This window comes from Hypanus sabinus, chromosome 11, assembly GCF_030144855.1.
Source record: "Hypanus sabinus isolate sHypSab1 chromosome 11, sHypSab1.hap1, whole genome shotgun sequence".
NCBI classification, from domain to species: Eukaryota; Metazoa; Chordata; class Chondrichthyes; order Myliobatiformes; family Dasyatidae; genus Hypanus; species Hypanus sabinus.
This window is the reverse complement of record NC_082716.1, coordinates 98,344,051-98,366,751: the sequence shown is the minus strand read 5'-3', so window position 1 is coordinate 98,366,751 and position 22,701 is coordinate 98,344,051. Positions and strand designations below refer to the sequence as shown.

The 22,701-nt window shown below is 45.4% G+C and overlaps 1 protein-coding gene across 4 annotated transcripts in view; it reads right to left on the bottom strand.

The window, feature by feature from the left end:
• Positions 1-22,701, bottom strand: part of cop1 (COP1 E3 ubiquitin ligase) — a 167,585-nt gene that overhangs the window by 18,143 nt on the left and 126,741 nt on the right. For all 4 annotated transcript variants that reach the window (XM_059984959.1, XM_059984960.1, XM_059984961.1 and 1 more), the window contains 2 exons: positions 16,381-16,497; positions 7,729-7,846 (listed from right to left, as the gene is read on the bottom strand). In XM_059984959.1, the coding sequence (XP_059840942.1) occupies positions 7,729-7,846; positions 16,381-16,497 (235 nt within the window). The remainder of the gene's footprint in view (positions 1-7,728; positions 7,847-16,380; positions 16,498-22,701) is intronic.

The following is a 22,701-nucleotide window of genomic DNA, read 5'->3' as shown; positions in this document are numbered from 1 at the left end:
GTATGTCACCAAATAATCTTAGCAAATTTCTCAGATATACCATGGAGAGCATTCCAACTGGTTGCATAACCGTACAGTATGGAGAGGTCACTGCACAGGACCGGAAAAAGCTGCAGAGCTGTAAGCTGCTAGTCTCCATCATGGGCACTAGCCTCTGCACTACGAGGACATTTTCAAAAGGTCAGACATCAAAAAGGCAATATCCATCATTAAGGACACCCCCCCACCCACAATATGCAGTCTTCCCATTACTACCATTAGAGGGGTACAGGAGCCTGAAGACACACACTCAATGTTTTAGCTCTTTTCCCTCCGGCATCAGATTTCTGAATGGACATTGAACCCACAACTACCTTACTATTTTTGCTGTCTTTTTGCATGACTTTACTTAACTCAGTGGCCACTTTATTGGGTACACCAGCTCATTATGCAACGTGGCAGCAATTCAATGCATAAAAGCATGCAGACATTGTCAGAAGGTTCAATTGTTGTTCAGACCAAACATCAGAATAAAGAAATGTGATCCAAGTGATTGTGACCGTAGTATGATTATTGGTGCCAGATGGAGTGTTTTGAGCATCTCAGAAACTGTTGATCTCCTAGGATTTCCACAAACACCAGTCTTAAGAGTTTACAGAGAATGGCGTACAAAACAAAAAAAATCCATTGAGTGCCAGTTCTGTGAATGTAAACATCTTATTAATGAGAGTTCAGAGGAGAAAGGCCAGACTGATTCAAGCTGACAGTAAGGCAGTAGTAACTCAAATAATCACACATTACAACGGTAGTGTGCAGAAGAGCATCACTGAACACACATCGAACCTTGAAATGGATGGTTACAGCTGAAGACCATGAATATACAGTACACTCAGTGCTGCTTCATTAGGTACAGGTGTCCCCCCCCCCTTTTCGAACGTTCGCTTAACGACAACTCGCTGTTACGAAAAAAAGACGCCCGCTTTATATGTGTGTTTACCCCGAGAAAGACTACAATGACTGTGAAAGCTTGTGTGGGCAGTTGTTTGCGCATGCGTGTATGTGAGTACGTGATTTTTTTCTCTAAATCAACTTTGGCTCGCTGTCTTCCCGATTTTGATAAGTGAAACTACGCCATACATACAATATTTCTACTTCATATAGGGTGTATATTTATCATATCATTCCTGTTTTTACGATATGTTAGTGTTATTTTAGGTTTTATGTGTTACTTGGTATGATTTGGTAGGTTATTTTTTGGGCCTGGGAACGCTCAAAAAATTTTCCAAAAAAATGTTTAATGGTAATTGCTTCTTCGCTTTACGACATTCCTGTTTACAAACGGTTTCATAGGAATGCTCTACCTTCAGATTGGGGGGGGGGAACCTGTACCTAATAATGTCGCCACTGAATGTACATTTCTTATTGCAACTTTTAGTGTATTTTATGTACAGTTACATGAAAAAGTTTGTGAACCCTTTGCAATTAACTGATTCTCTGCATTAACTTCTGATAAAATAGGGCCTGATCTTCATCTAAGTCATGAAAATAGACAAATACAATCCACCTAAGCTAATATCACACAAACAATTGTACTACTTTTTGTCAATGCTGAGTACACCATTTCAACAATCACAGTACAGATTCAAAAATGCATGTGCACCTCTGGAGTAATGCCTTCCACAAAAGCTATTTGGAGTCAGGTGTTCCCATCAATGAGATGAGATTGGAAGTGTAGGTTCAAGAGATGCCCTGCCCTATATAAAAAAAAAGACACATAAAGTCAGGTTCCTGATACAGCCTGCTATTCCAAAGAAAGATCTGTTCATGTGCACCATGCCTCAATCAAGACAACTTTCTGAGGACCTTAGAAGAATTGTAGAGATGCATGAAACTGGAGAAGGCTACAAAGGCATTTTTAAGACCTTAAGTGTTCATTAGTCCATAATAAGAGAAACTGTCTACAAGAGGAAACTCAGTACTGTTGCTACTCTCCCTAGGAGTGGGCATCCTGCAAACATCACACCAAGAGCACAATGAGGAGTGCTTAAGTGGGTGAAAAAGAACCCAAGGGTAACAGCAAAAGACTTGCAGAAATCTCTAGAACTTGCTAAAGTCTCTGTTCATGTGTCCACTATAAGAAAAACACTAGAAAGACACCACAGAGGAAACCACTGTTCTCCAAAAGAAAAATATTGCCGCACATCTCAAATTTGCAAAGAACTACCTGGATGTGCCACGACACTTCTGGGACAATGTTCTGCGGACAAATGAGACAAAATTTGAACTTTTTGGCAGAAATGCACACCGTTATGCTTGGAGGAAAAAGGGCACTGCACACCAATACCAAAACCTCAACCTAGCTGTGAAACATGATGGGAGGAGCATCATGGTTTAAGGTTGCTTTGCTGCTTCAGGGCCTGAACAGCTGGCACTCATTTGAGGGAGAAATGAATTTAAAATTGTATCACAACATTTTACAAGAAAATGCCAGGGTAGCGGTCTGTCACCTGAAGTTGGATAATGCAACAAGACATTGATCCAAAACAGCATAGCCTCTCTGTTTTTCATCATATATCACCTTTCCACTCAGTTTTGTCTTAACTGGTATCAAGTCTGCTGACACCATGGCCAAGAAAGTTCACCAGCATCTCCATTTCTTCAGGAGCCTGAACACATTCATCCTGCCAGCTTTAACCCATCCAACAATTTTTATCGATGCATTACAGTGAGTAACCTATCCTGACATATCATGACTTGTATACGTTCTGCCCGTGACCACAAGAAACTACACAATTGTAGTCACAGCTCAGCATATTGCAGCAGCTTCCAGTAAGGTGGTAGTGCATTCAATCGCAATGGTCAACCAGAGGTGTTATTGCCTTTTTTTTTAAAAAAAACAATGAATTTTTAACAGTCACTAGACCTTGCTGGACATTAAGAACTTCCAAGTATTGTAAGTCTACCCCATCAGCAAGTTGCTTGTTAACAAAGAAACTGAAGGAGCTGGACTTCGTGCTGACCATGCTGCTGCTTGTATCAGAGGCACGCCGGAAGAGTCAGTGCGTGAAGGTGGTGTGTAGTCTAATGCAAAGGACCCTCAGTCACTTTTCTTATGATCGCAAGACCCCATTTAACATTGTTAATGTGAAATGCTGCAAGACTGATTCATTGGTTTATTGGCAGACAGTAGGGGACCTGCATGGCCTTTGTTGTAGTGAAGACTCGGCCTCAAGCTGCAGCCACCCAGGAGAGGGGTGCCGGAGTACTCCACCAAAGGTAGTGTGGCCCAGTGTCCAAGCTGGAGTCAGTGCTGCCCCACCAGTGTTTGCTTGGCAGACAAGAAGCTACGTTGTGTTCAACTGCACACTGCTGCAACATTCACGCACCCATGATCTTGGACTATATTTTTATCCTTGACTGTATTCTACTGATATCTTATATATGCTATAAGTGCCTTGTGCTGTGTGTGATTGTACCTTGGCCCTGGAGTAACGCTATTTTGTTTGGCTGTATTCATGTGTGGTTGAATGAAAATTAAACATGAACTTGAAATCAGCTCCCCCCTCTGTGGACTCTGTCTATACACATCCAGCTGCCTCAGTAAAGTAGCCTGCATAAATCTAAGACCTCACACACCCCAAACATTCCCATAGGGCAGAAGATATAAAAAGAAGTGCCAACAGGCTCAAGGACAGCTTGTATTCTGCTGTAAGAGACTGCTGAATGGTTCCCTAGTACTCTGAACTCTCGTATTGTTTTACTTTTACCTCAATGCATTGTTGTAATAAATTAATCTGTGTTAATGGCATGCAAGACAAGTCTTTCACTGTGTATGTGACAATAATAAGCCAAACTACTGGAGACAACAAAACAGATAGAGAGACAAAGATGGGTAGAAAAGTTTTTAGAAGCATTGAGACTATTCAGGTTGCTTGTTGTACAGTCAACTGGGTCCCACTGGCCTGTACCTTCCATATGTCCAATTTTTTTCACCAATTGCCTTGCCCAATTATCCTTTTAAGGTCCCAATTGATTACACTTCCACCACCTTTGCAGGAAATGGTCTCCCACCTGCTGAGCTAGGAGATTAAGTAGTGAAGGATGAATATTTAAGAGGTTTGGATATGGTAGATAATTAGAATCTTTTTCCCATGATTTCAAAAATAAGGATCTGAGGAGTATGTGTTTTACTCAGAGAGTTATTGTTATCTGAAACTCACTGCTAGAACAGGTATAGTCGGCCCTCCTTATCCGTGAGGGATTGGTTCCGGGACCCCTCACTGATTCCAAAAAAGCATGGATGCTCAAGTCCCTTATTCAACCTGTCTCAATGCGGTAGACCTTAGGACCCAGCAGAACCCCAAACTTTATTAAACCAGTCTCAGTGCAGTGGACATTAGGACCCCGGCGGCAGAACTCTGAATCCTCAGTATTTCTGTTCATGAAAATAATCACGATCACTATTGAAAATAAAGTGAAAATAATAAAGCGATCGGAAAGAGGTGAAACGCCATTGGTCACTGGAAAAGCGTTAGGCTACAGTCAGTCAACAATCGGAACAATTTTAAAGGATAAAGTGAGAAAGGCCCTGCCCCGATGAAAGCTACAATTATTACTAAGCAACACAGTGGTTTACTTATTGGGTTTTGGGTTTTTGATCCTCTACATCAACCAGGTGTGGATGGAGAGTGCGCCAAGATCTGTCACTGGATTGCCTGGCACTGAAACATACATTCTTAAGTGTTTTATATGCATAGAAAGATAAAATATATACTATATACCAAGACAAACATTTGACTAGATTACTTATAATACCTAATACAATGTAAATGCTATGTAAAATAGTTGTTATACTGCATTGTTTAGGGAATAATGACAAAAAAAAAGTCTGTACATGCTTGAACAACAAGTGCTGGAAGAGCACTTTGGGTTTTCTAGCGCATGCGGAACACACGGATAAGGAGGGCCGACTTTACAACCACATTGTTTAAGCTGCTTTTAGACAGATATTCAAATACACAAGGCAGAAGGTCAGATATTAATGCAAATGCATGGGCAAAAAAGTTGGCATGGGTGTGGTTGGTCAAATGGCCTGTTTATTCTCTGCACGACTATGGGGATAGGGAATAAGCCCTGGCTCAGCAGGAATGAAGATGGGAAAGGCAGTACACAGGAAATGACTGGCAGTATTATCAGCTGAGGGACGACAAACTGCAAAGTAGAAAACATCAAGAAAGAAAAAGGGGGGGAGAAAAAGCTGTTTTGTATTTAGGAAAATAAGACCATAAGACAAGAGAAGCAGAATTAAGTCTGCTCCGCCATTTTATCATGGCTGGTCCAATTTTTCACTCAGCTGCAATCTCTTGCTTTTTCCCCAGATCCCTTTATGCCCTGACCTATCAGTAATCTATCGACCTCTGCCTTAAATATACATAAATACAGCCTCCACAGCTGCCTGTGGCAAAGAATTCCACAGATTCACCACTCTCTGGCTATCGAAATTCCTCCTCAACTTCATCCTAAAAAGACACCCCTCTATTCTGGGGTTGTGTCCTCTGGTCTTAGACTCTCCCACCACAGGAAATATCCTCTCCACATCCACTCATTCTTCTGAATTCTAGTGAAAACAGGCCCAGAGCAATCAAATGTTCTTCATATGACAAACCATTCAATCCTGGAATCATTTTGGTGAACTTCCTTTGAATTCTCTCCAGTTTCAGCACATCGTTTCTAAGGGGCCCAAAACGGCTCACAATACTCCAAAACTAGTGCTTATATTCTAGTCCTCTTGAAATGGATGTTAACATTGCATTTACCTTCCTCACCAGACTCAACCTGCAAATTAACCTTTCGGGAATCCTGCACAAAAACTCTCAAGTTCCTTTGCACCTCCGTTATTTTGGATTTCTCTCCATTTGAATTATAGTCAACACTTCCATCAATTCCATTGTCCAAATCATTGACATATAACATAAAAGATATTGGTCACAACACAGACCCCTGTGGAACACCACAAGTCACTGGCAGCCAACCAGAAAAGGCCTCTGTTATTTCCATTCTTTGCCTCCTGCCAATCAGCTACTGCTTTATCCAGCTAGAATCTTTCCTGTAATACCAGGCTTGTTAAGCAGCCTCATGAGTAGCACGTTGTCAAAGGTCTACTGAAAATCCAAGTACATAACATCAACTGATTCTTTGTCCATCCTGCTTGTTATTTCTTCAAAGAATTCCAACAGATTTGTGAGACAAGGTTTTCCCTTGAGGAAACCATGCTGACTACAGCTTATTTTATCATATGCCTCCAAGTACCCCGTGACCTCAAGCTTTATAATTGACTTCAACATCTGCCCAACCACTGAGATCATACTAACTGGCCTCTAGTTTCCTTTCTTCTGCCTCCCTCCCTTCTTGAGAAGTGGAGTAAAATTTGCAATTTTCCAGTTTTTCAGAACCACACCAGAATCTAGTGATTCTTGAGAGATTATTACTAATGCCTCCACAATCTCTTCAGCCATCTCTTACAGAACCCTGGAGTGCATACCATCTGGTCCATGTGACTGCTGGCTTTTAAAAACTTCTCAATCCTCTAACTTCCCACTAATCTTTGCTCTATTATATGCCCTCTCTTTGGCTTTTATGTTGGCTTTGACTTCTCTATTAGCCATGGTTGTGTCATCTTGCCTTCCAGAATACATCTTTCCTCTTTGAGATGTATACATCCTGTGCTTTCTAAATTGCTTACAGAAATTCAAGCCATTGCTGCTCTGCCATCATCACCGCCAGTGTTACCTTCCAATGAATTCTGCCCAACTCCTCTCTCATGACTCTGAAATTCCCTTTATTCTGCTGTAATACTGACACATCTTACTTTGTTTTCCTTCTCAAATTTCAAGGTGAATTCCATCATATTATGATCACTTGCCCCAAGGGTTTTTTTTTTACCTTGAGCTCTCTAATCAATTCCAGTTCATTGCACAACACCGAATCCAGAATAGCTGATCCCCTGGTGGGCTGAACCACAAGCTGCTCTAAAAATCCATCTCGTAGGCATTCTAGAAATTACTCTTCTTGGAATCCAGCATCAACCTGATCTTCCCAATCTTCCTGTATATTGAAATCCCCATGACTATTATAACATTGCCCTTTTGGCAAGCACTTTGTACCTCCCATTGTAATCTGTAGACCACATCCTTACCAGACCTGATCCTTGGAGGTTTGCACCAACTCCAAATAGGGTCTTTTTACTCTTGCAGTCCCTTAGCTCTATCCACAATGATTCAATAATTTCTGACCCCATGTCACCTCTTTCTAATGATTTGATTTCATTGTTTACCAATAGAGCAACGCTACCCCCTCTGTCTTCCTGTTCAAGTTTCTGTCAAGTTTTACATCTCTTTGCCTAGCCAGCCATCACTGAACTCAGTTTCAGTTAATAAGTTGCTGTGCAGTGCAAGGAATATCCAATCAGAGGAATAAACAAACCTCTCAGTTCTCATTATATTTCCCCTCAACACGGGTGAAGCTCCTCTCCCTCAGATCCATTCAATCTGTTATATCTGGTAAGGTGGAGAGTTTTAAAATGTTTGGAAGCAAAGACAATATGAACTGCTGATGCTCAGTTCCCAAGTGCATTCCTACAAAGAAACTGAATGGATTGTGCAATAAAGCAACAAATGGAGTTTCTTAAATTGACATGGAGATCATTACAGATCTATAGACAAAAAGCTCAAGAATTAAAGCAGAACTTACGCTGAAACTATTTCTTCTCCAATCACAAATTTGGCATATGATACCGCCTTGCGATGTCCTTTAAAGACCATGATGGGCTGTTTTGTATTCCGCAAATCATAATAATGGACACAATGATCTGTGAAAACACAACTTTTGACTTTAAAAATGGAGTACATTCAGCAAGGTCCTATTCACAATAGTCTTTTTTAATATCTATAATTGAATGTATAGAGTAACCCACAAAATTTGAGATCAGTATTATGACATATAAAGTGTATAAATTGCAAGAGATAATGTCCATTCAGTGACCCTAATGGTAATCCAAAAAAACTTCATTTCCTGACTAAGGACAACTTCCCTCATTATTCCTGTATTGTATCAATAACAAAAAAAAATCAATCATGGAACCCCAATCAAGCACTGAGTTTCAAACTACAGCCAGCTCTAGGTAAAAATATTCTTCCTCAGCTTTGCATACTTTGGATTTATGCAAAAATTCCTATGAAACTATGCCATTCATTATTTTGCATCCTTCTATCAGGTTCCTCTGTTCTCAAACAACCCCAATCCTTCCTCCATTGCTGAAATGATCCATCGCAGAACACATCCTGAAAAATCATTCCTGTACTCTCTAGTACAATCATGATCTTCCTCATAGGACAAATGCATCCAAAATATTCCAGCGGTTTTTAAACACTGCAAACCAATGTTTAATAAATTTGTATGACATCTTCTCTGTTCTTACAGTACGTATATTCTATGGCCTGGTTAGTGACGACAAAATACATAATTAGTAAATCGGTTTATTATTGTCACATGCACTGAGTGCAGTGGAAAAGCTTAGTTTTGCATGCCAACTCTACAGGTAATTCCATCACATCAGTACATTAAGGTAACACACAGGAAAAGCAATTAAGAATGCCAAAGTTAAACACAAGAGATTCTGCAGATACTGGAAATCATGAGCAACACAGCTGGAAAATTATGGAGAAATGGCCATCAAAATTAACAAATAATTTGCATCAGTCTTCACTGTGGAAGACACCAGCAAAATGCCAGAAATTCAAGAATGTCAGTGTGCTGGAGTGTGTGTAGTTGGTGATAATAAGAAGGTGCTTGGGAAATTTATAAGTCTGAAGGTAGACAAATTACCTGAACCAGATGGACTAAATCCCAGGATTCTGAAAGAAATAGCTAGAGATTGTGGAGGCATTAGTAGTGATCTTTCAAGAATCACTAGATTCTGGAATGGTTCCTGAGAACTGCAAATATCATTCCACTCTTTCAGAAGGAAGGAAAGCAAAAGACAGCAAATTATACGTCAGCCTGACTTTAGTGGTTAGGAAGACGTTCAGTATCAGAATCAGATTTAATATCATTGGCAAATGTCAAATATGTTGTTATGCGGCAGCATTACACTGCAATACATAATAATAAAAACTGAATTACAGTTAAATTAATTAAGTATGGCAAAAAAAATAGTGAGGTGATGTTCATGAGATTCTGCAGATACTGGAAATCATGAGTTCAATGCCCACTTCAATTGCTGGGGTTCCTGTACCTCTTTCCCTGATGGAATCAATGAGAAGAGGGCATGTCCTGGATGATGGGGATCCTTAATGATGGACGTTACCTTTTTGAAGCATTGGTCCTTGAAATGTCCTGGATGCTAGGTAGGTTAGTGCCAATTATGGAACTGGCTGAGTTGGAGTCCAATCTCTAGGATGAGGTTTCAGGGTCCTAGTGACTTCCTTGAAAAACTCTACAAGATTGGTTAGACATGACCTACCACGCATGAAGCCATGCTGACTCTCTCTAAACAGTCCACATCCAAATACTTATATATCTGGTCCCTTAGAATACCTTCCAATAACATTCCCACTACTGATGTCAGGCTCAGCCGATAGTTTCCTGGTTTATGTTTAGAGTGTTTCTTGAACAGTAGAACTTTGCCTATCTTCCAATCCTCTGGTACCTCACCTGTTGCTAAGGATGATTTAAATATCTCTGCTAGGGCCCTGCCAATTTCTGCACTTGTCTCCCCAGGGTCTGAGGGAACACCTTCTCATGCCCTGGGGACTTATCCATCCTAATTTTCCTTAGGACTGCAAACATCTTCTCCTCTGTAATCTGTATAGGGTCCATGAAGTTGATGCTGCTTTGCCTCACTTCTATAGAGTCTGTATCTGTCTAGCAGTATGGTGGAAGTCACAGGAGTTGGGGGTCATGAAGTGTGTGATGTTACCATTACTAGAGATAGGTTTCTTGGGAACTCAAAGGTCTAAAAGGTAGATAAGTCAGTTGGACCAGGTGGTGCACAGTGCAGAGTTCTGAAAGAGGTGGTTAAGAGATCATGGAGGCATTAGTAATGATGTTTCAAGAATCACTAGATTCTGAAATGGGTCCAGAAGACTGGAAAATTGAAAATACCACTCCACTCCTCATGACTGGAGAGAGGCAGAAATTACAGGCTAATTAGTCTGACCTCAGTGGTTGGGAAGATGTTGAAGCTGATTGTTAAGAAAGACATCTCAGGGTACTTGGAGGCATATGATAAAATAGGCCATAGTCAGCATGGTTTCCTCAAGGGAAAATCTTGCCTGACAAATCTGTTAGAACTCTTTGAAAAAATAACAAGCAGTATAGAAAAAAGAGAATCATCTGATGTTATGTACTTGGATTTTCAGAAGACCTTTGACAAGATGCCACACTTGAATGTGCTTTAAAAGCTACAAACCCATGGTATTACAAGAAAGATTCTACCATGGATAAAGCAATAACTGATTGGCAGAAGGCAAAGAATGGGAATAAAGGGAGCCTTTTCTGGTTGGTTGCCAGTAACTAGTGGTGTTCCACAGGGGTCTGTGTTGGGACTAATTCTTTCTACATCATCTGTCAATGATTTGGATGAGGGAAATGATGGCCTTGTTACAAAGTTTGCAGACGTTACGAAGATAGATGGAGGGGCAAGTAGTTTTGAGGAAATGAGGCTACTGAAGGACTTAGACAAAAAGAACGGGCAAAGAAGCAGCAGATGGAATACAGAGTCGGGAAGTCAAGCACTTTGGTGGAAGAAATGAAAGTTGACTATTTTCTTAATGGAGAAAAAATACAAAGATTTGAGGTGCAAAGAGACTTGGGAGTCCTTGTACAGGATTCCCTAAAGTTAATTTGCAGGTTGAGCCTGCGGTGAGGAAGGCAAATACAATATTGTAGCGGTGTGCTACAAACAGCGCTAAAATTACGACACGGAGTCGGTAACTGCAGTCGAAGGAAAAACTTTATTCGAAAACTTCAGCCTCACTTTTAAGCCTCTGTCAACCGGCCCCCCATGGCGAAGAGGCTCCAAAGCTCTGTGCTCGCAAACCCCCGTAGGCTATCTAATTGTGAGTCGGTTCGCATACGCTAGGAAATGAGCCGCCACATAACCCCCCCCCAGAACCGGCGATACACCCCCCAATGTCCACAGCCTGGGCCAGAACCTGCTTGGGAGGTCGGCCTCTGCGCCTCTGCGCCGGAAACTCGGCCGGTTGCGCCAGGTCCACATGGGCCGGCTTGAGGCGGTCCACCGTGAAAACCTCCTCCTTCCCCCCAACGTCCAGCACGAACGTGGACCCGTTGTTCCGGAGCACCGTAAACGGCCCCTCGTATGGCCGCTGCAGCGGTGGCCGATGCCCGCCCCTTCGTACAAACACAAACTTACAGTTCCGTAGGTCTTTGGGTACGCAGGTCGGGTGCCGCCCATGCTGTGAAGTGGGTATGGGGGCCAGGTTACCGAGCTTCTCGCGAAGTCTGCCCAGGACTGCAGCGGGTTCTTCCTCTTGCCCCCTCGGGGCTGGTAGGAACTCCCCGGGGACGGCCAGGGGCGTGCCGTATACCAACTCGGCCGACGAGGCGTGCAGGTCGTCCTTGGGCGCTGTGCGGATGCCGAGAAGGACCCAGGGAAGCTCGTCCGCCCAGTTGGCTCCTCGCAGGCGGGCCATGAGGGCCGACTTCAGGTGACGGTGGAAACGCTCCACTAGCCCGTTCGACTGTGGGTGGTAGGCAGTGGTGTGGTGCAGCTGAGTCCCCAAAAGGCTGGCCATAGCTGACCACAGGCTGGAGGTGAACTGGGCGCCTCTGTCGGAGGTAATGTGGGCTGGTACACCAAAGCGGGATATCCAGGTGGCGATCAGGGCTCGGGCGCAAGATTCGGAGGTGGTGTCGGTGAGCGGGACCGCCTCTGGCCATCTTGTGAACCGGTCCACGATAGTCAGGAGGTAACGCGCTCCGCGCGACACTGGCAGGGGGCCCACGATATCCACATGAATGTGGTCGAAACGCCGGTGGGCGGGATGGAACTGCTGCGGTGGGGCTTTGGTGTGCCGCTGAACCTTGGCCGTCTGGCAGTGCATGCACGTCCTGGCCCATTCACTGACCTGTTTGCGGAGTCCGTGCCAAACGAACCTGCTGGAAACCATCCGGACAGTTGTCCGGATGGAGGGATGCGCCAAGTTATGAATGGAGTCGAAAACACGTCGCCACCAGGCTGCGGGGACGACCGGACGGGGCTGGTTGGTGGCGACGTCACAGAGTAGGGTCCTCTCACCTGGGCCCACGGGGAGGTCCTGGAGCTGCAAACCAGAGACCGCAGTCCTGTAACTCGGAATCTCCTCATCTACCTGCTGTGCCTCTGCCAGTGCCTCAAAGTCTACCCCTTGGGAAAGGGCATGAACGGTAGGGCGAGAGAGCGCATCCGCCACGACATTGTCCTTACCCGAGACGTGCCGGACATCCGTTGTGTATTCAGAGATGTAGGACAGGTGGCGTTGCTGGCGGGATGACCAGGGGTCGGATGCTTTCGTAAACGCAAAGGTAAGCGGTTTGTGGTCCGTGAACGCGGTGAAGGGCCGACCTTCTAGGAAGTACCTGAAATGCCGGATTGCCAGGTAGAGCGCCAACAGTTCCCGGTCAAAAGCACTGTACTTGAGCTCGGGTGGCCGCAGGTGTTTGCTGAAAAACGCCAGGGGTTGCCAGCGACCTGCGATGAGCTGCTCCAGCACCCCACCGACTGCCGTGTTTGATGCGTCCACTGTGAGGGCGGTAGGGGTGTCCATTCTGGGATGTACTAGCATTGCGGCGTCAGCCAAAGCTTCCTTCGTTTGAACGAAAGCGGCGGCGGACTCCTCGTCCCAGGTAATGTCCTTGCTCGGACCCGACATCAGGGCGAACAGGGGGCGCATGATCCGGGCAGCTGAAGGGAGGAAGCGGCGGTAGAAATTGACCATACCTACGAATTCCTGAAGGCCTTTGACCGTGGTGGGTCGGGGGAAGTGGCGGACCGCATCTACCTTAGCGGGCAGAGGGGTTGCCCCGTCTTTAGTAATCCTGTGGCCCAGGAAGTCAATGGTATCAAGTCCGAACTGGCATTTGGCAGGGTTGATTGTAAGACCGTACTCACTCAGTCGGGCGCAGAGTTGACGGAGGTGGGACAGATGCTCCTGACGACTGCCGCTGGCTATGAGGATGTCATCCAAATAGATGAACTCGAAGTCCAGGTCCCGTCCCACCGCGTCCATTAACCGCTGGAACGTCTGTGCGGCATTCTTCAGGCCGAACGGCATGCGGAGGAACTCGAAGAGGCCAAACGGGGTGATGAGAGCCGTCTTGGGGACGTCGTCAGGATGCATCGGGATTTGATGGTACCCTCGGACAAGGTCGACCTTGGAGAAGATCCGGGCGCCGTGCAGGTTTGCCGCAAAGTCCTGAATGTGCGGCACAGGGTAGCGGTCCGGTGTGGTAGCCTCGTTCAGCCTGCGGTAGTCGCCGCACGGTCTCCAGCCCCCCGTCGCTTTGGGCACCATGTGCAGGGGGGAAGCCCAGGGGCTGTCGGACCGCCGGATGATCCCCAAATCCTCCATTCTCTGGAACTCCTCCTTCGCCAGTCGGAGCTTGTCCGGGGGAAGCCGCCGAGCACGGGCATGGAGGGGTGGTCCCTGTGTCGGGATGTGGTGCTGTACGCCGTGCCTGGGCATGGCTGCTGTGAACTGCGGTGCCAGAACCGATGGGAACTCCGCCAGGACCCTGGTGAAGTCGTTGTCGGACAGCGTGATGGAGCCGAGGTGAGGGGCTGGCAACTGGGCCGCGCCCAGGGAGAACGTCTGAAAGGTCTCGGCGTGTACCAGTCTCTTCCTGGGCAGGTCAACCAGCAGGCTGTGAGCTCGCAAAAAATCCGCACCCAGAAGCGGTTGGGCTACGGCGGCCAGTGTGAAGTCCCACGTGAACTGGCTGGGGCCGAACTGTAGCTGCACCTGACGGGTGCCATAGGTCCTTACTGTGCTGCCATTCACGGCCCTCAGGGGGGGACCCGGTGCCCTGCTGCGAGTGTCGTAACTTGTCGGAGGTAAAACGCTGACCTCAGCCCCAGTATCGACCAAAAAGCGGCGTCCCGACCTGCTATCCCACACATACAGGAGGCTATCCCGATGGCCAGCCGCCGTAGCCATCAGCGGCGGCTGGCCCTGGCGTTTCCCGGGAACTTGCAGGGCGGGCGGCAACGGCGGGCTTCTGCGCCCCACCGCTGGTGGTAGAAGCACCAGTGGTCATTGGGCCGGGGGTTAGTGGGCTCTGCGGCCGGGCCTGGACTGGTTTGCTGCCGGGAGCGTGGCTGGGTGATCTGTGCGATGGACGCCCCGCTCACCTTTTTGGCGTTCCACAGCAAGTCCGCCCGGGCTGCCACCTTCCGGGGGTCACTGAAATCCGCGTCGGACAGCAGCAGGCGTATGTCCTCGGGCAGCTGCTCCAGGAATGCCTGCTCAAACATGAGGCCTGTGTGTCCCTCGGCCAGAGACAACATCTCGTTCATTAAAGCCGATGGAGGTCTGTCGCCCAAGCCATCCAGGTGCAGTAAACGGGCAGCCCGCTCGCGCCGTGAGAGTCCGAAAATCCTGAGGAGCAGGGCTTTGAATTCCGTGTACTTGCCGTCTGCCGGGGGCGACTGTACGAACTCCGCGACCTGGGCAGCTGTGTCCTGGTCGAGGGAGCCCACCACGTAGTAGTAGCGGGTGTCTTCTGAGGTGATCCGGCGAACGTGGAATTGGGCTTCGGCTTGCTGGAACCATAGGTCCGGGCGCTGTGTCCAGAAACCCGGCAGTGTCAACGAAACCGCATGAACAGAGGCGGCGTCGGTCATTTCTGGTCCAAAAATCATTTGGACCGTCGGGGTCACCAATTGTAGCGGTGTGCTACAAACAGCGCTAAAATTACGACACGGAGTCGGTAACTGCAGTCGAAGGAAAAACTTTATTCGAAAACTTCAGCCTCACTTTTAAGCCTCTGTCAACCGGCCCCCCATGGCGAAGAGGCTCCAAAGCTCTGTGCTCGCAAACCCCCGTAGGCTATCTAATTGTGAGTCGGTTCGCATACGCTAGGAAATGAGCCGCCACAATATTAGCATTTATTTCAAGAGGGCTAGAATATAAAGGCAAGAGTGCAATGTTGAGACTTTATAAAGCACTGGTGACACCTGATTTGGAGCATTGTGAGCAGTTTTGGGCCCCTTATCTTGGAAAGGATGTGCTGTAACTTGATAGAGTTCAAAGGAGGGTTATGAAAATGATTCCAGGATTAAATGGTTTGTCATAAGAGCAGTTCTGGGCCTGTATTCACTGGAATTTAGAAGAATGTGGGGTGACCTCATTGAAACCTATCAAACAGTGAAAGGCCTTGATAGAGTGGGCACGGAAAGGATGTTTCCTATGGTGGGAAAGTCTAAGACCAGAGGACAGAGTCTCAAAATAGAGGGGTGTCCTTTTAGAACAGAGATGAGGAATTTCTTTAGCTAGAGAGTGGTGAATCTGTGGAATTCTTTGCCACTGGCAGCTGTGAAGGCTGTCTTCATGTACATTTAAGGCAGAGGTTGATAGATTCTCAATTAGTCAGGGCATGAAGGGATATTGGAGGGGGGGGTGCAGAAGATTGGGGCTGAGGGGAAAAGTGGATCAGGCATGACAAAATGGTAGTGTAGACTGGATAGGCCAAATGGTCTAATTCTACACCTTTATCTTATGGTCTTAAAACTAATAGAATTGTGGTCACTAATGCATTCCCTCAGTGGAGGCCCAGTGCTGTTCCCCTCTACTAGCTTTCTTGAATAGATTTAACACATTCCTTCCAGTCCAAGCCCTTTACAGTATGAGTGACCAGTAAATATTAAGGAAGTTTAAAATATCCCAATTATTCTTACATCTCTCAGTGATTATACTACATAGCTCCTCCTGTAATTCTTGCAGACTAGTGGAGGGCTTCTAATTCATTCTCAACAAAATGATAGTTGATGGAAATAGACTTGCAGGACCACAGAGAAGAGAAAGAGAGAGGAACTAGCTGAACTCTGCTACAGCTAATATGGATATAATGCCTCTCAAATGAGATTGTGAAAATTTTCAGCTCAAGTTCACTTGATACAACACAGAGAATGGTGGGGGCACGGGTGCTGCAACAAAAATGTTCCAAATTCTGTAGCAATAAATCTGTAGTATTAGCTGTAGTAGCATGTCAATCTTGTTACATATTTTAGAAGTTTGAAAGTGTTACTCCACACAGCTGGACAATTCTAAATTCATGCAATCTCTCCAAAAAGAAAACACTACACACCAGGTAATAGATAACAGACATTTCAGAGGATGTTACCTGCACATCCAAAGGCCAAGTGGTACCTAGACGTTGGGCTGAACTTAACACAGCAAACATTGGCCTTTGCTTCAATGCTCGCCACAGAGTTGTCCAAGTTTGTGGACCACAATTTCACTGAAAATAAACCAAATGAATTAATAAAAACAACCATAAAATCATACAACACAAAAAAAACAGGAAATTTATCATTAGAGAAATTCTGGATGAAACTAGTATACAAGCCTTGATTAAGAAGGATATTTTGCCATGCTAAAAAGTGAAGTGCATGACTGCACTTGCTGCCTGTTAAATTTTACAGAAAAGGACAGCTTCAAAAATAATGGAGCAACTTTTCTTCCCACCTGTTTGAAGAACTGATCTTCTCAACTCTACTTTGCCTCTTTTCCCAAAAAGCTTGCAGATATCCAGCAATCAAATAACTTGGAAGTTTCATAGTTACCATTAATGAGATTAAACACTCAGTGGTCACATATTAGATACAGGAATGGAATCCCACGTGGTCTTCTGCAGCTGTAGCCCATCCACTTCATGTTTAGTGTCAAGTCAAGTCAACTTTTATTGTCATTTCAACCATAACTGCTGGTACCGTGCATAGTAAAAATGAGTCAACGTTTTTCAGGACCATGGTTTACATGACACAGTACAAAAACTAGACTGAACTACGTAATAAAAAAAAACCAGAGAAAGCTATACTAGACTACAGACCTACACTGGACTGCATAAAGTGCACAAAAACAGTGCAGGCATTACAATAAATAATAAACAGGACAGTAGGGCAAAGTGTCAGTCCAGGCTTCAGGTATTGAGGAGTCTGTTAGCTTGCAGGAAGAAACTGTTATATAGTCTGGTCGTAAGAGTCCAAATGCTTTGGAGCCTTTTCCCAGACGGCAGGAGGGAGAAGAGATTGTATGACGGGTACATGGGGCCCTTCATAATGCTGTTTGCTTTGTGGATGCAGCGTGTAGTGTAAATGTCCGTGATGGCAGGAAGAGAGACCCCGATGATCTTCTCAGCTGACCTCACTATCCGCTGCAGGGTCTTGCGATCCGAGATGGTACAATTTCTGAACCAGGCAGTGATGCAGTTGCTCAGGACGCTCTCAATACAACCCCTGTAGAATGTGATGAGGATGGGGGGTGGGAGATGGACTTTCCTCAGCCTTCGCAAAAAGCAGAGACGCTGCTGGGCTTTCTGTGCTATGGAGCTGGTGTTGATGGACCAGGTAAGATTCTCCGTCAGGTGAACAACAAGAAATTTGGTGCTCTTTTCGATCTCTACCGAGGAGCCGTTGATGTTCAGTGGGGAGTGGTCGCTCCATGCCCTCCTGAAGTCAACAACCATCTCTTTTGTTTTGTTCACATTCAGAGACAGGTTGTTGGCTCTGCACCAGTCTGTTACCCGCTGCACCTCCTCTCTGTAAGCTGACTCGTCATTCTTGCTGATGAGACCCACCACGGTGGTGTCATCAGCGAACTTGATGATATGGTTTGAGCTGTGTGTTGCAGCACAATCGTGGGTCAGCAGAGTGAACAGCAGTGGACTGAGCACGAAACCCTGGGGAGCCCCCGTGCTCAGTGTGATGGTGTTGGAGATGCTGCTCCTGATCTGGACTGACTGAGATCTCCCAGTCAGGAAGTCTAGGATCCAGTTGCAGAGAGAGGTGTTCAGGCCCAATAGGCTCAGCTTTCCAATCAGTTTCTGAGGGATGATTGTGTTGAATGCTGAACTAAAGTCTATGAACAGCATCCGAACGTATGTGTCTTTTTTGTCCAGGTGGGTTAGGGCCAGGTGGAGGGTGGTGGCAATGGCGTCATCTGTTGAACGGTGGGATGGTACGCAAACTGCAGGGGGTCCAGTGAGGGGGGCAGCAGGGTCTTGATGTGCCTCATGATGAGCCTCTCGAAACACTTCATGATGATGGATGTAAGTGCAACGGGACGGTAGTCATTTAGGCAGGACACTAAAGACTTCTTCGGCACAGGGACGATGGTGGTGGCCTTGAAGCATGTTGGAATGGTGGCGCTGCTCAGGGAGATGTTGAAGATGTCAGTGAGAACATCTGCTAGCTGGTCTGCACATCCTCTGAGCACTCTACCAGGGATGTTGTCTGGTTCAACAGCCTTCCGTGGGTTGACCCTGCACAGGGTTCTTCTCACTTCGGCCATGGAAAGACACAGCACCTGGTCATTCGCAGTAGGGGTGGACTTCCTCGCTGCCACGTCATTTTCCACCTCAAACTGGGCGTAGAAGTTATTCAATGCATTTGGGAGGGAGGCATCACCTGCACAGTCAGGTGACGTTGTCTTGTAATTGGTGATGCCCTGGATGCCCTTCCACATGTGCCGCGTGTCACCGCCATCCTGGAATTAACTGTGGATTAGCTGGGCATGTGCACATTTTGCCCCCCTGATGGCTCGGGACAGATTGGCCCTTGCTGTTGTTAAAGTTGCCTTGTCGCCTGCTCTGAAGGCGGAGTCGCGGAACCTCAGCAGCGTACGCACCGCTGCGGTCATCCATGGCTTCTGGTTAGCACATATAGTGATGGTCTTAGACAGAGTAACATCATCAATGCACTTGCTGATGTAGCTGGTCACTAATGCTGTGTACTCCTCTCAGTTGGTAGAGTCGCCATCGGTTGCAGCCTCCCTGAACATGTGCAAGTCAGTGTGCTCAAAGCAGTCTTGAAGAGCAGAGATGGCTCCTGCTGGCCAGGTTTTCACCTGCTTCTGAACTGGTCTAGAGCGCCTGATGAGTGGTCTGTATGCTGGGATTAGCATAACAGAGATGTGGTCTGAGTATCTGAGGTGGGGGCGGGGCTCTGCCCGGTACGCGTCGGGAATGTTTGTGTAAACCAGGTCCAATGTGTTCTCCCCCCTCGTTGCAAAGTCCACATACTGATGGAATTTGGGGTGCACTGACTTAAGGTTCGTGTGTTTAAAATCACTGGCGACAATAAACAGACCATCAGGGTGTGCATTCTGCAGTTTGCTAAAAGCCCCATACAGTTCACAGAGCGCCTCCTTAGCATTAGCGCTGGGGGGAATGTAGACACCAAATCTAAGGACAGAGGTGAATTCTCTTGGCAAATAAAATGGTCTGCATCGAACTGCCACAAACTCCACTAACAATGTGCAGTATCTGCAAACTAGCACAGAGTTCTTACACCATTCCGTATCGATATAAACACAGACACCGCCACCGCGGACCTGACCGGAGACAACTGTATCTCTGTCCGAACGAAACAAAGCTAGCCCGTCTAGCTGATGTCACCGTCCAAAATCCCATCAGTGAGCCATGTCTCTGTGAAGACATACGCGCAGCAAATTCTGTACTCCCGCCAAGCATTACATTGGAGTCGGATGGAGTCCATTTTATTGTCCAGGGAGCGGACATTGGACAGCAGAATGGACAGAAGAGCTGGCCAGCTAGGGTTTGCTTTTAGCTTGGCACACACCCCTGCCCTGCCCATTTGCCTCGCTTCTGCTTCCTCGCACATCGCTTTCGACATCTCCATCTCCATCTCTGGTTCCCAAAATCAGGCAAGTCCGAGAATTGTAGGCTCATTCCCCTCAGCAAGCCGACGTTGCATAATTCAGCCAGCAGATTTTTGTGGAGGTTTGTTTTTGGGCGATCTCTGTATTGTAGTAGTATCTGGCGATGGTTGATAGCCGCTCTGTTATCCATGTGCCGTAATCGAAAATTGTTTATCAAACTTAAAATAGAAAATTAAGTTAAAGTAACACCAGGTCTGAAAGGCCGCTGCTGCCGTGTCACACCGCCTCACAGGAATTGACTTCTGCACATCACTGTTGTAACGTTGCAATGTCAGCTTTTCTGTCAGTTGAACCAGTTTGTCCATTCTCCTCTGACCATTTTCACTCACAGAACAGCTGCTGGCTGGATATATATTGTTTTGTTTTTCCACACTATTCCCTGTAAGCTCCAGAGACTGTTGTGTATGAAAATCCCAGGAGACAAGCAGTTTCTGAGAGACTCAAACCACCGCATCTGGTACCAACAATCATTCCAAGGTCGAAGTCACTTGGGCCACATTCTTCCCCATTCTGATGTTTGGTCTGAACAATAAATTAACCGCTTGACCATGTCAGCATGCTTTTTTGTATTGAGTTGCTGCCTCATGGCTAATTAGATATTTGTATTAATGAGTAGGTGTATAGGTGTACCTAATAAAGTGGCCATTGAGTGTAAATTGCCATTCGAGCATAACTGCCATTCAATTAAGATTGCGCGGATATTCCATTTAAACACCATTTTCTCATCTTATGACCTTTTCCCTTAGTTTTCTATTATCTAAAAATATTTCAGTTTTGAATGAAATTAAAAACTGAGCTTCCACAGACCTCTGTGGCAGAGAATTCCAACAATTCACTATTCATAAAGTGAAGACATTATCATTTTAGTGCTAAGGGAAAATCTTCCCACCCCCCCAATGAGACCCTTAACAATAATGTATATTCTTGTAAACGGTGGAGGACCAAGGCCTAGCCTTTTCAAACTTTCCTCACAACAGTGTTCTCAGTATCTCAATTGGGTTTACTACTATGCTGTCACAAAAGCAAATAAATACTTTGCGTTTTATGTAAGCAGACTAAAATTACAATTCTCCAGATGTTGTCTTTCAAGATTCTGTATAATAATAAAGCATCTTTACTCTAATAAACATATCATTTGCCTTCCTAATTGCTTGCTACACCTGCATGATAATTTTCCATGACATGTTTTCCTATATAGGATTCTAAAGTCATCCTGATCCTCAGGCTTACAGCTTTTCTGGCAAATTTATAAACTTTTTCTTTAGATTTACTACAATCTGCAAAATATACTGCAATGCATGACTGGAACCCATTTTACCTTTCTGCCTTGAATAATATAATTTTGTTGCAAATTACATTAATGTGCATTATTTCTCAACTACTGCCATACCATTAAAGTGTTTCTCAATCAAGAACTGCCAACAAATACTTCATTTTATAATATTCTTTGTTTGGATTGGACTGCAACACCCCTGAACTGCAAATTTCAAGCATTTTATGGTCATCCTCTGCACAGCATTTTGAATTATCCCTTTCCGATGCATCATACTAAATTGAAAACAAACCACTCCCTTGTTGGTTTCTCAACCCATCTTTATGCATTCCAGGAATACATTCTCTACTTTGCTTATGTTACTTTGATTTACTTAGTTTTCACGTAGATTAAAATTCCCAATGCGCTACCTTTGGTACATGCAACTATAATTTCTTTTTTGTTAAAATACAATCCTTGACATTCAATGTTCCCTCAAATTTTTTTTTTACACCTGCACCGACCAAGCACTGCTCTGAGCGGGAAATTCTTAAACAACCTGAAAACTGCATGGCACTTTAACATTATATAAAAGAAAATTCCAGCTCTGCAGCAACAAAGGAAAGTTATAGAACATGGAAAAACTACAGCACAATACAGGCCTTTGGCCCACAATTCCTTGCCGAACATGTACTTACTTTAGAATTTACCAAGGGTTACCTATAGCCCTCTATTTTTATAAGCTCTATGTACCTATCCAGGAGTCTCTTTTAAAAGACCCTATCGTATCCGCCTCCATCCCATCACCGGCAGCACATTCCACAAACTCACCACTCTGCATAAAAAACTTACCCAACATCTCCTCTGTACCCACTTCCAAGCACCTTAAAACTGTGCCCTTTACACAGAAAAAGGCTCTTAGGCCCAACTAGTCCGTGCTGGACCATTTAAACTGTCTAGTCCCATTCACCCATAACTATCTACACACCTGTTAACCATGTACCTTTCCAAATTTATCTTAAACGTTGAAATTGAAATTGTATCCACCACTTGCGCTGGCAGATCATTCCACACACTCACCATCCTGAGTGAAGATTTCCCCAACATTCCCCTTAACCTTTCACCCTTAACCCATGACCTCAAGTTCTAGTCCCACCTAACCTCAGTGGAACAATTATGCTTGCAATCTTCTGATCTTTATACCCCTCATAATGTTAAATACCTCTATCAACTCCCCTCTCAATCTTCTACTTTCCAAGGAATAAAGTCCTAACCTATTCAATGTTAGTCCCCCAGTCCCAGTAGAATTGTATATTTTCTCTATACTCTTCCAACCTCATTTACATATTTCCTGTAGGGAGGTGACCAAAACTGCACACAATAATCTAAATTAGGCCTCGCCAATGTGTTACATACTTCAACATAACATCCCATCTCCTGTACTCAATACTTTGTTTTATGAAGGCTAATGTGCCTAAAGCCAGTGATGCCACTTTCAACAAATTCTGGACC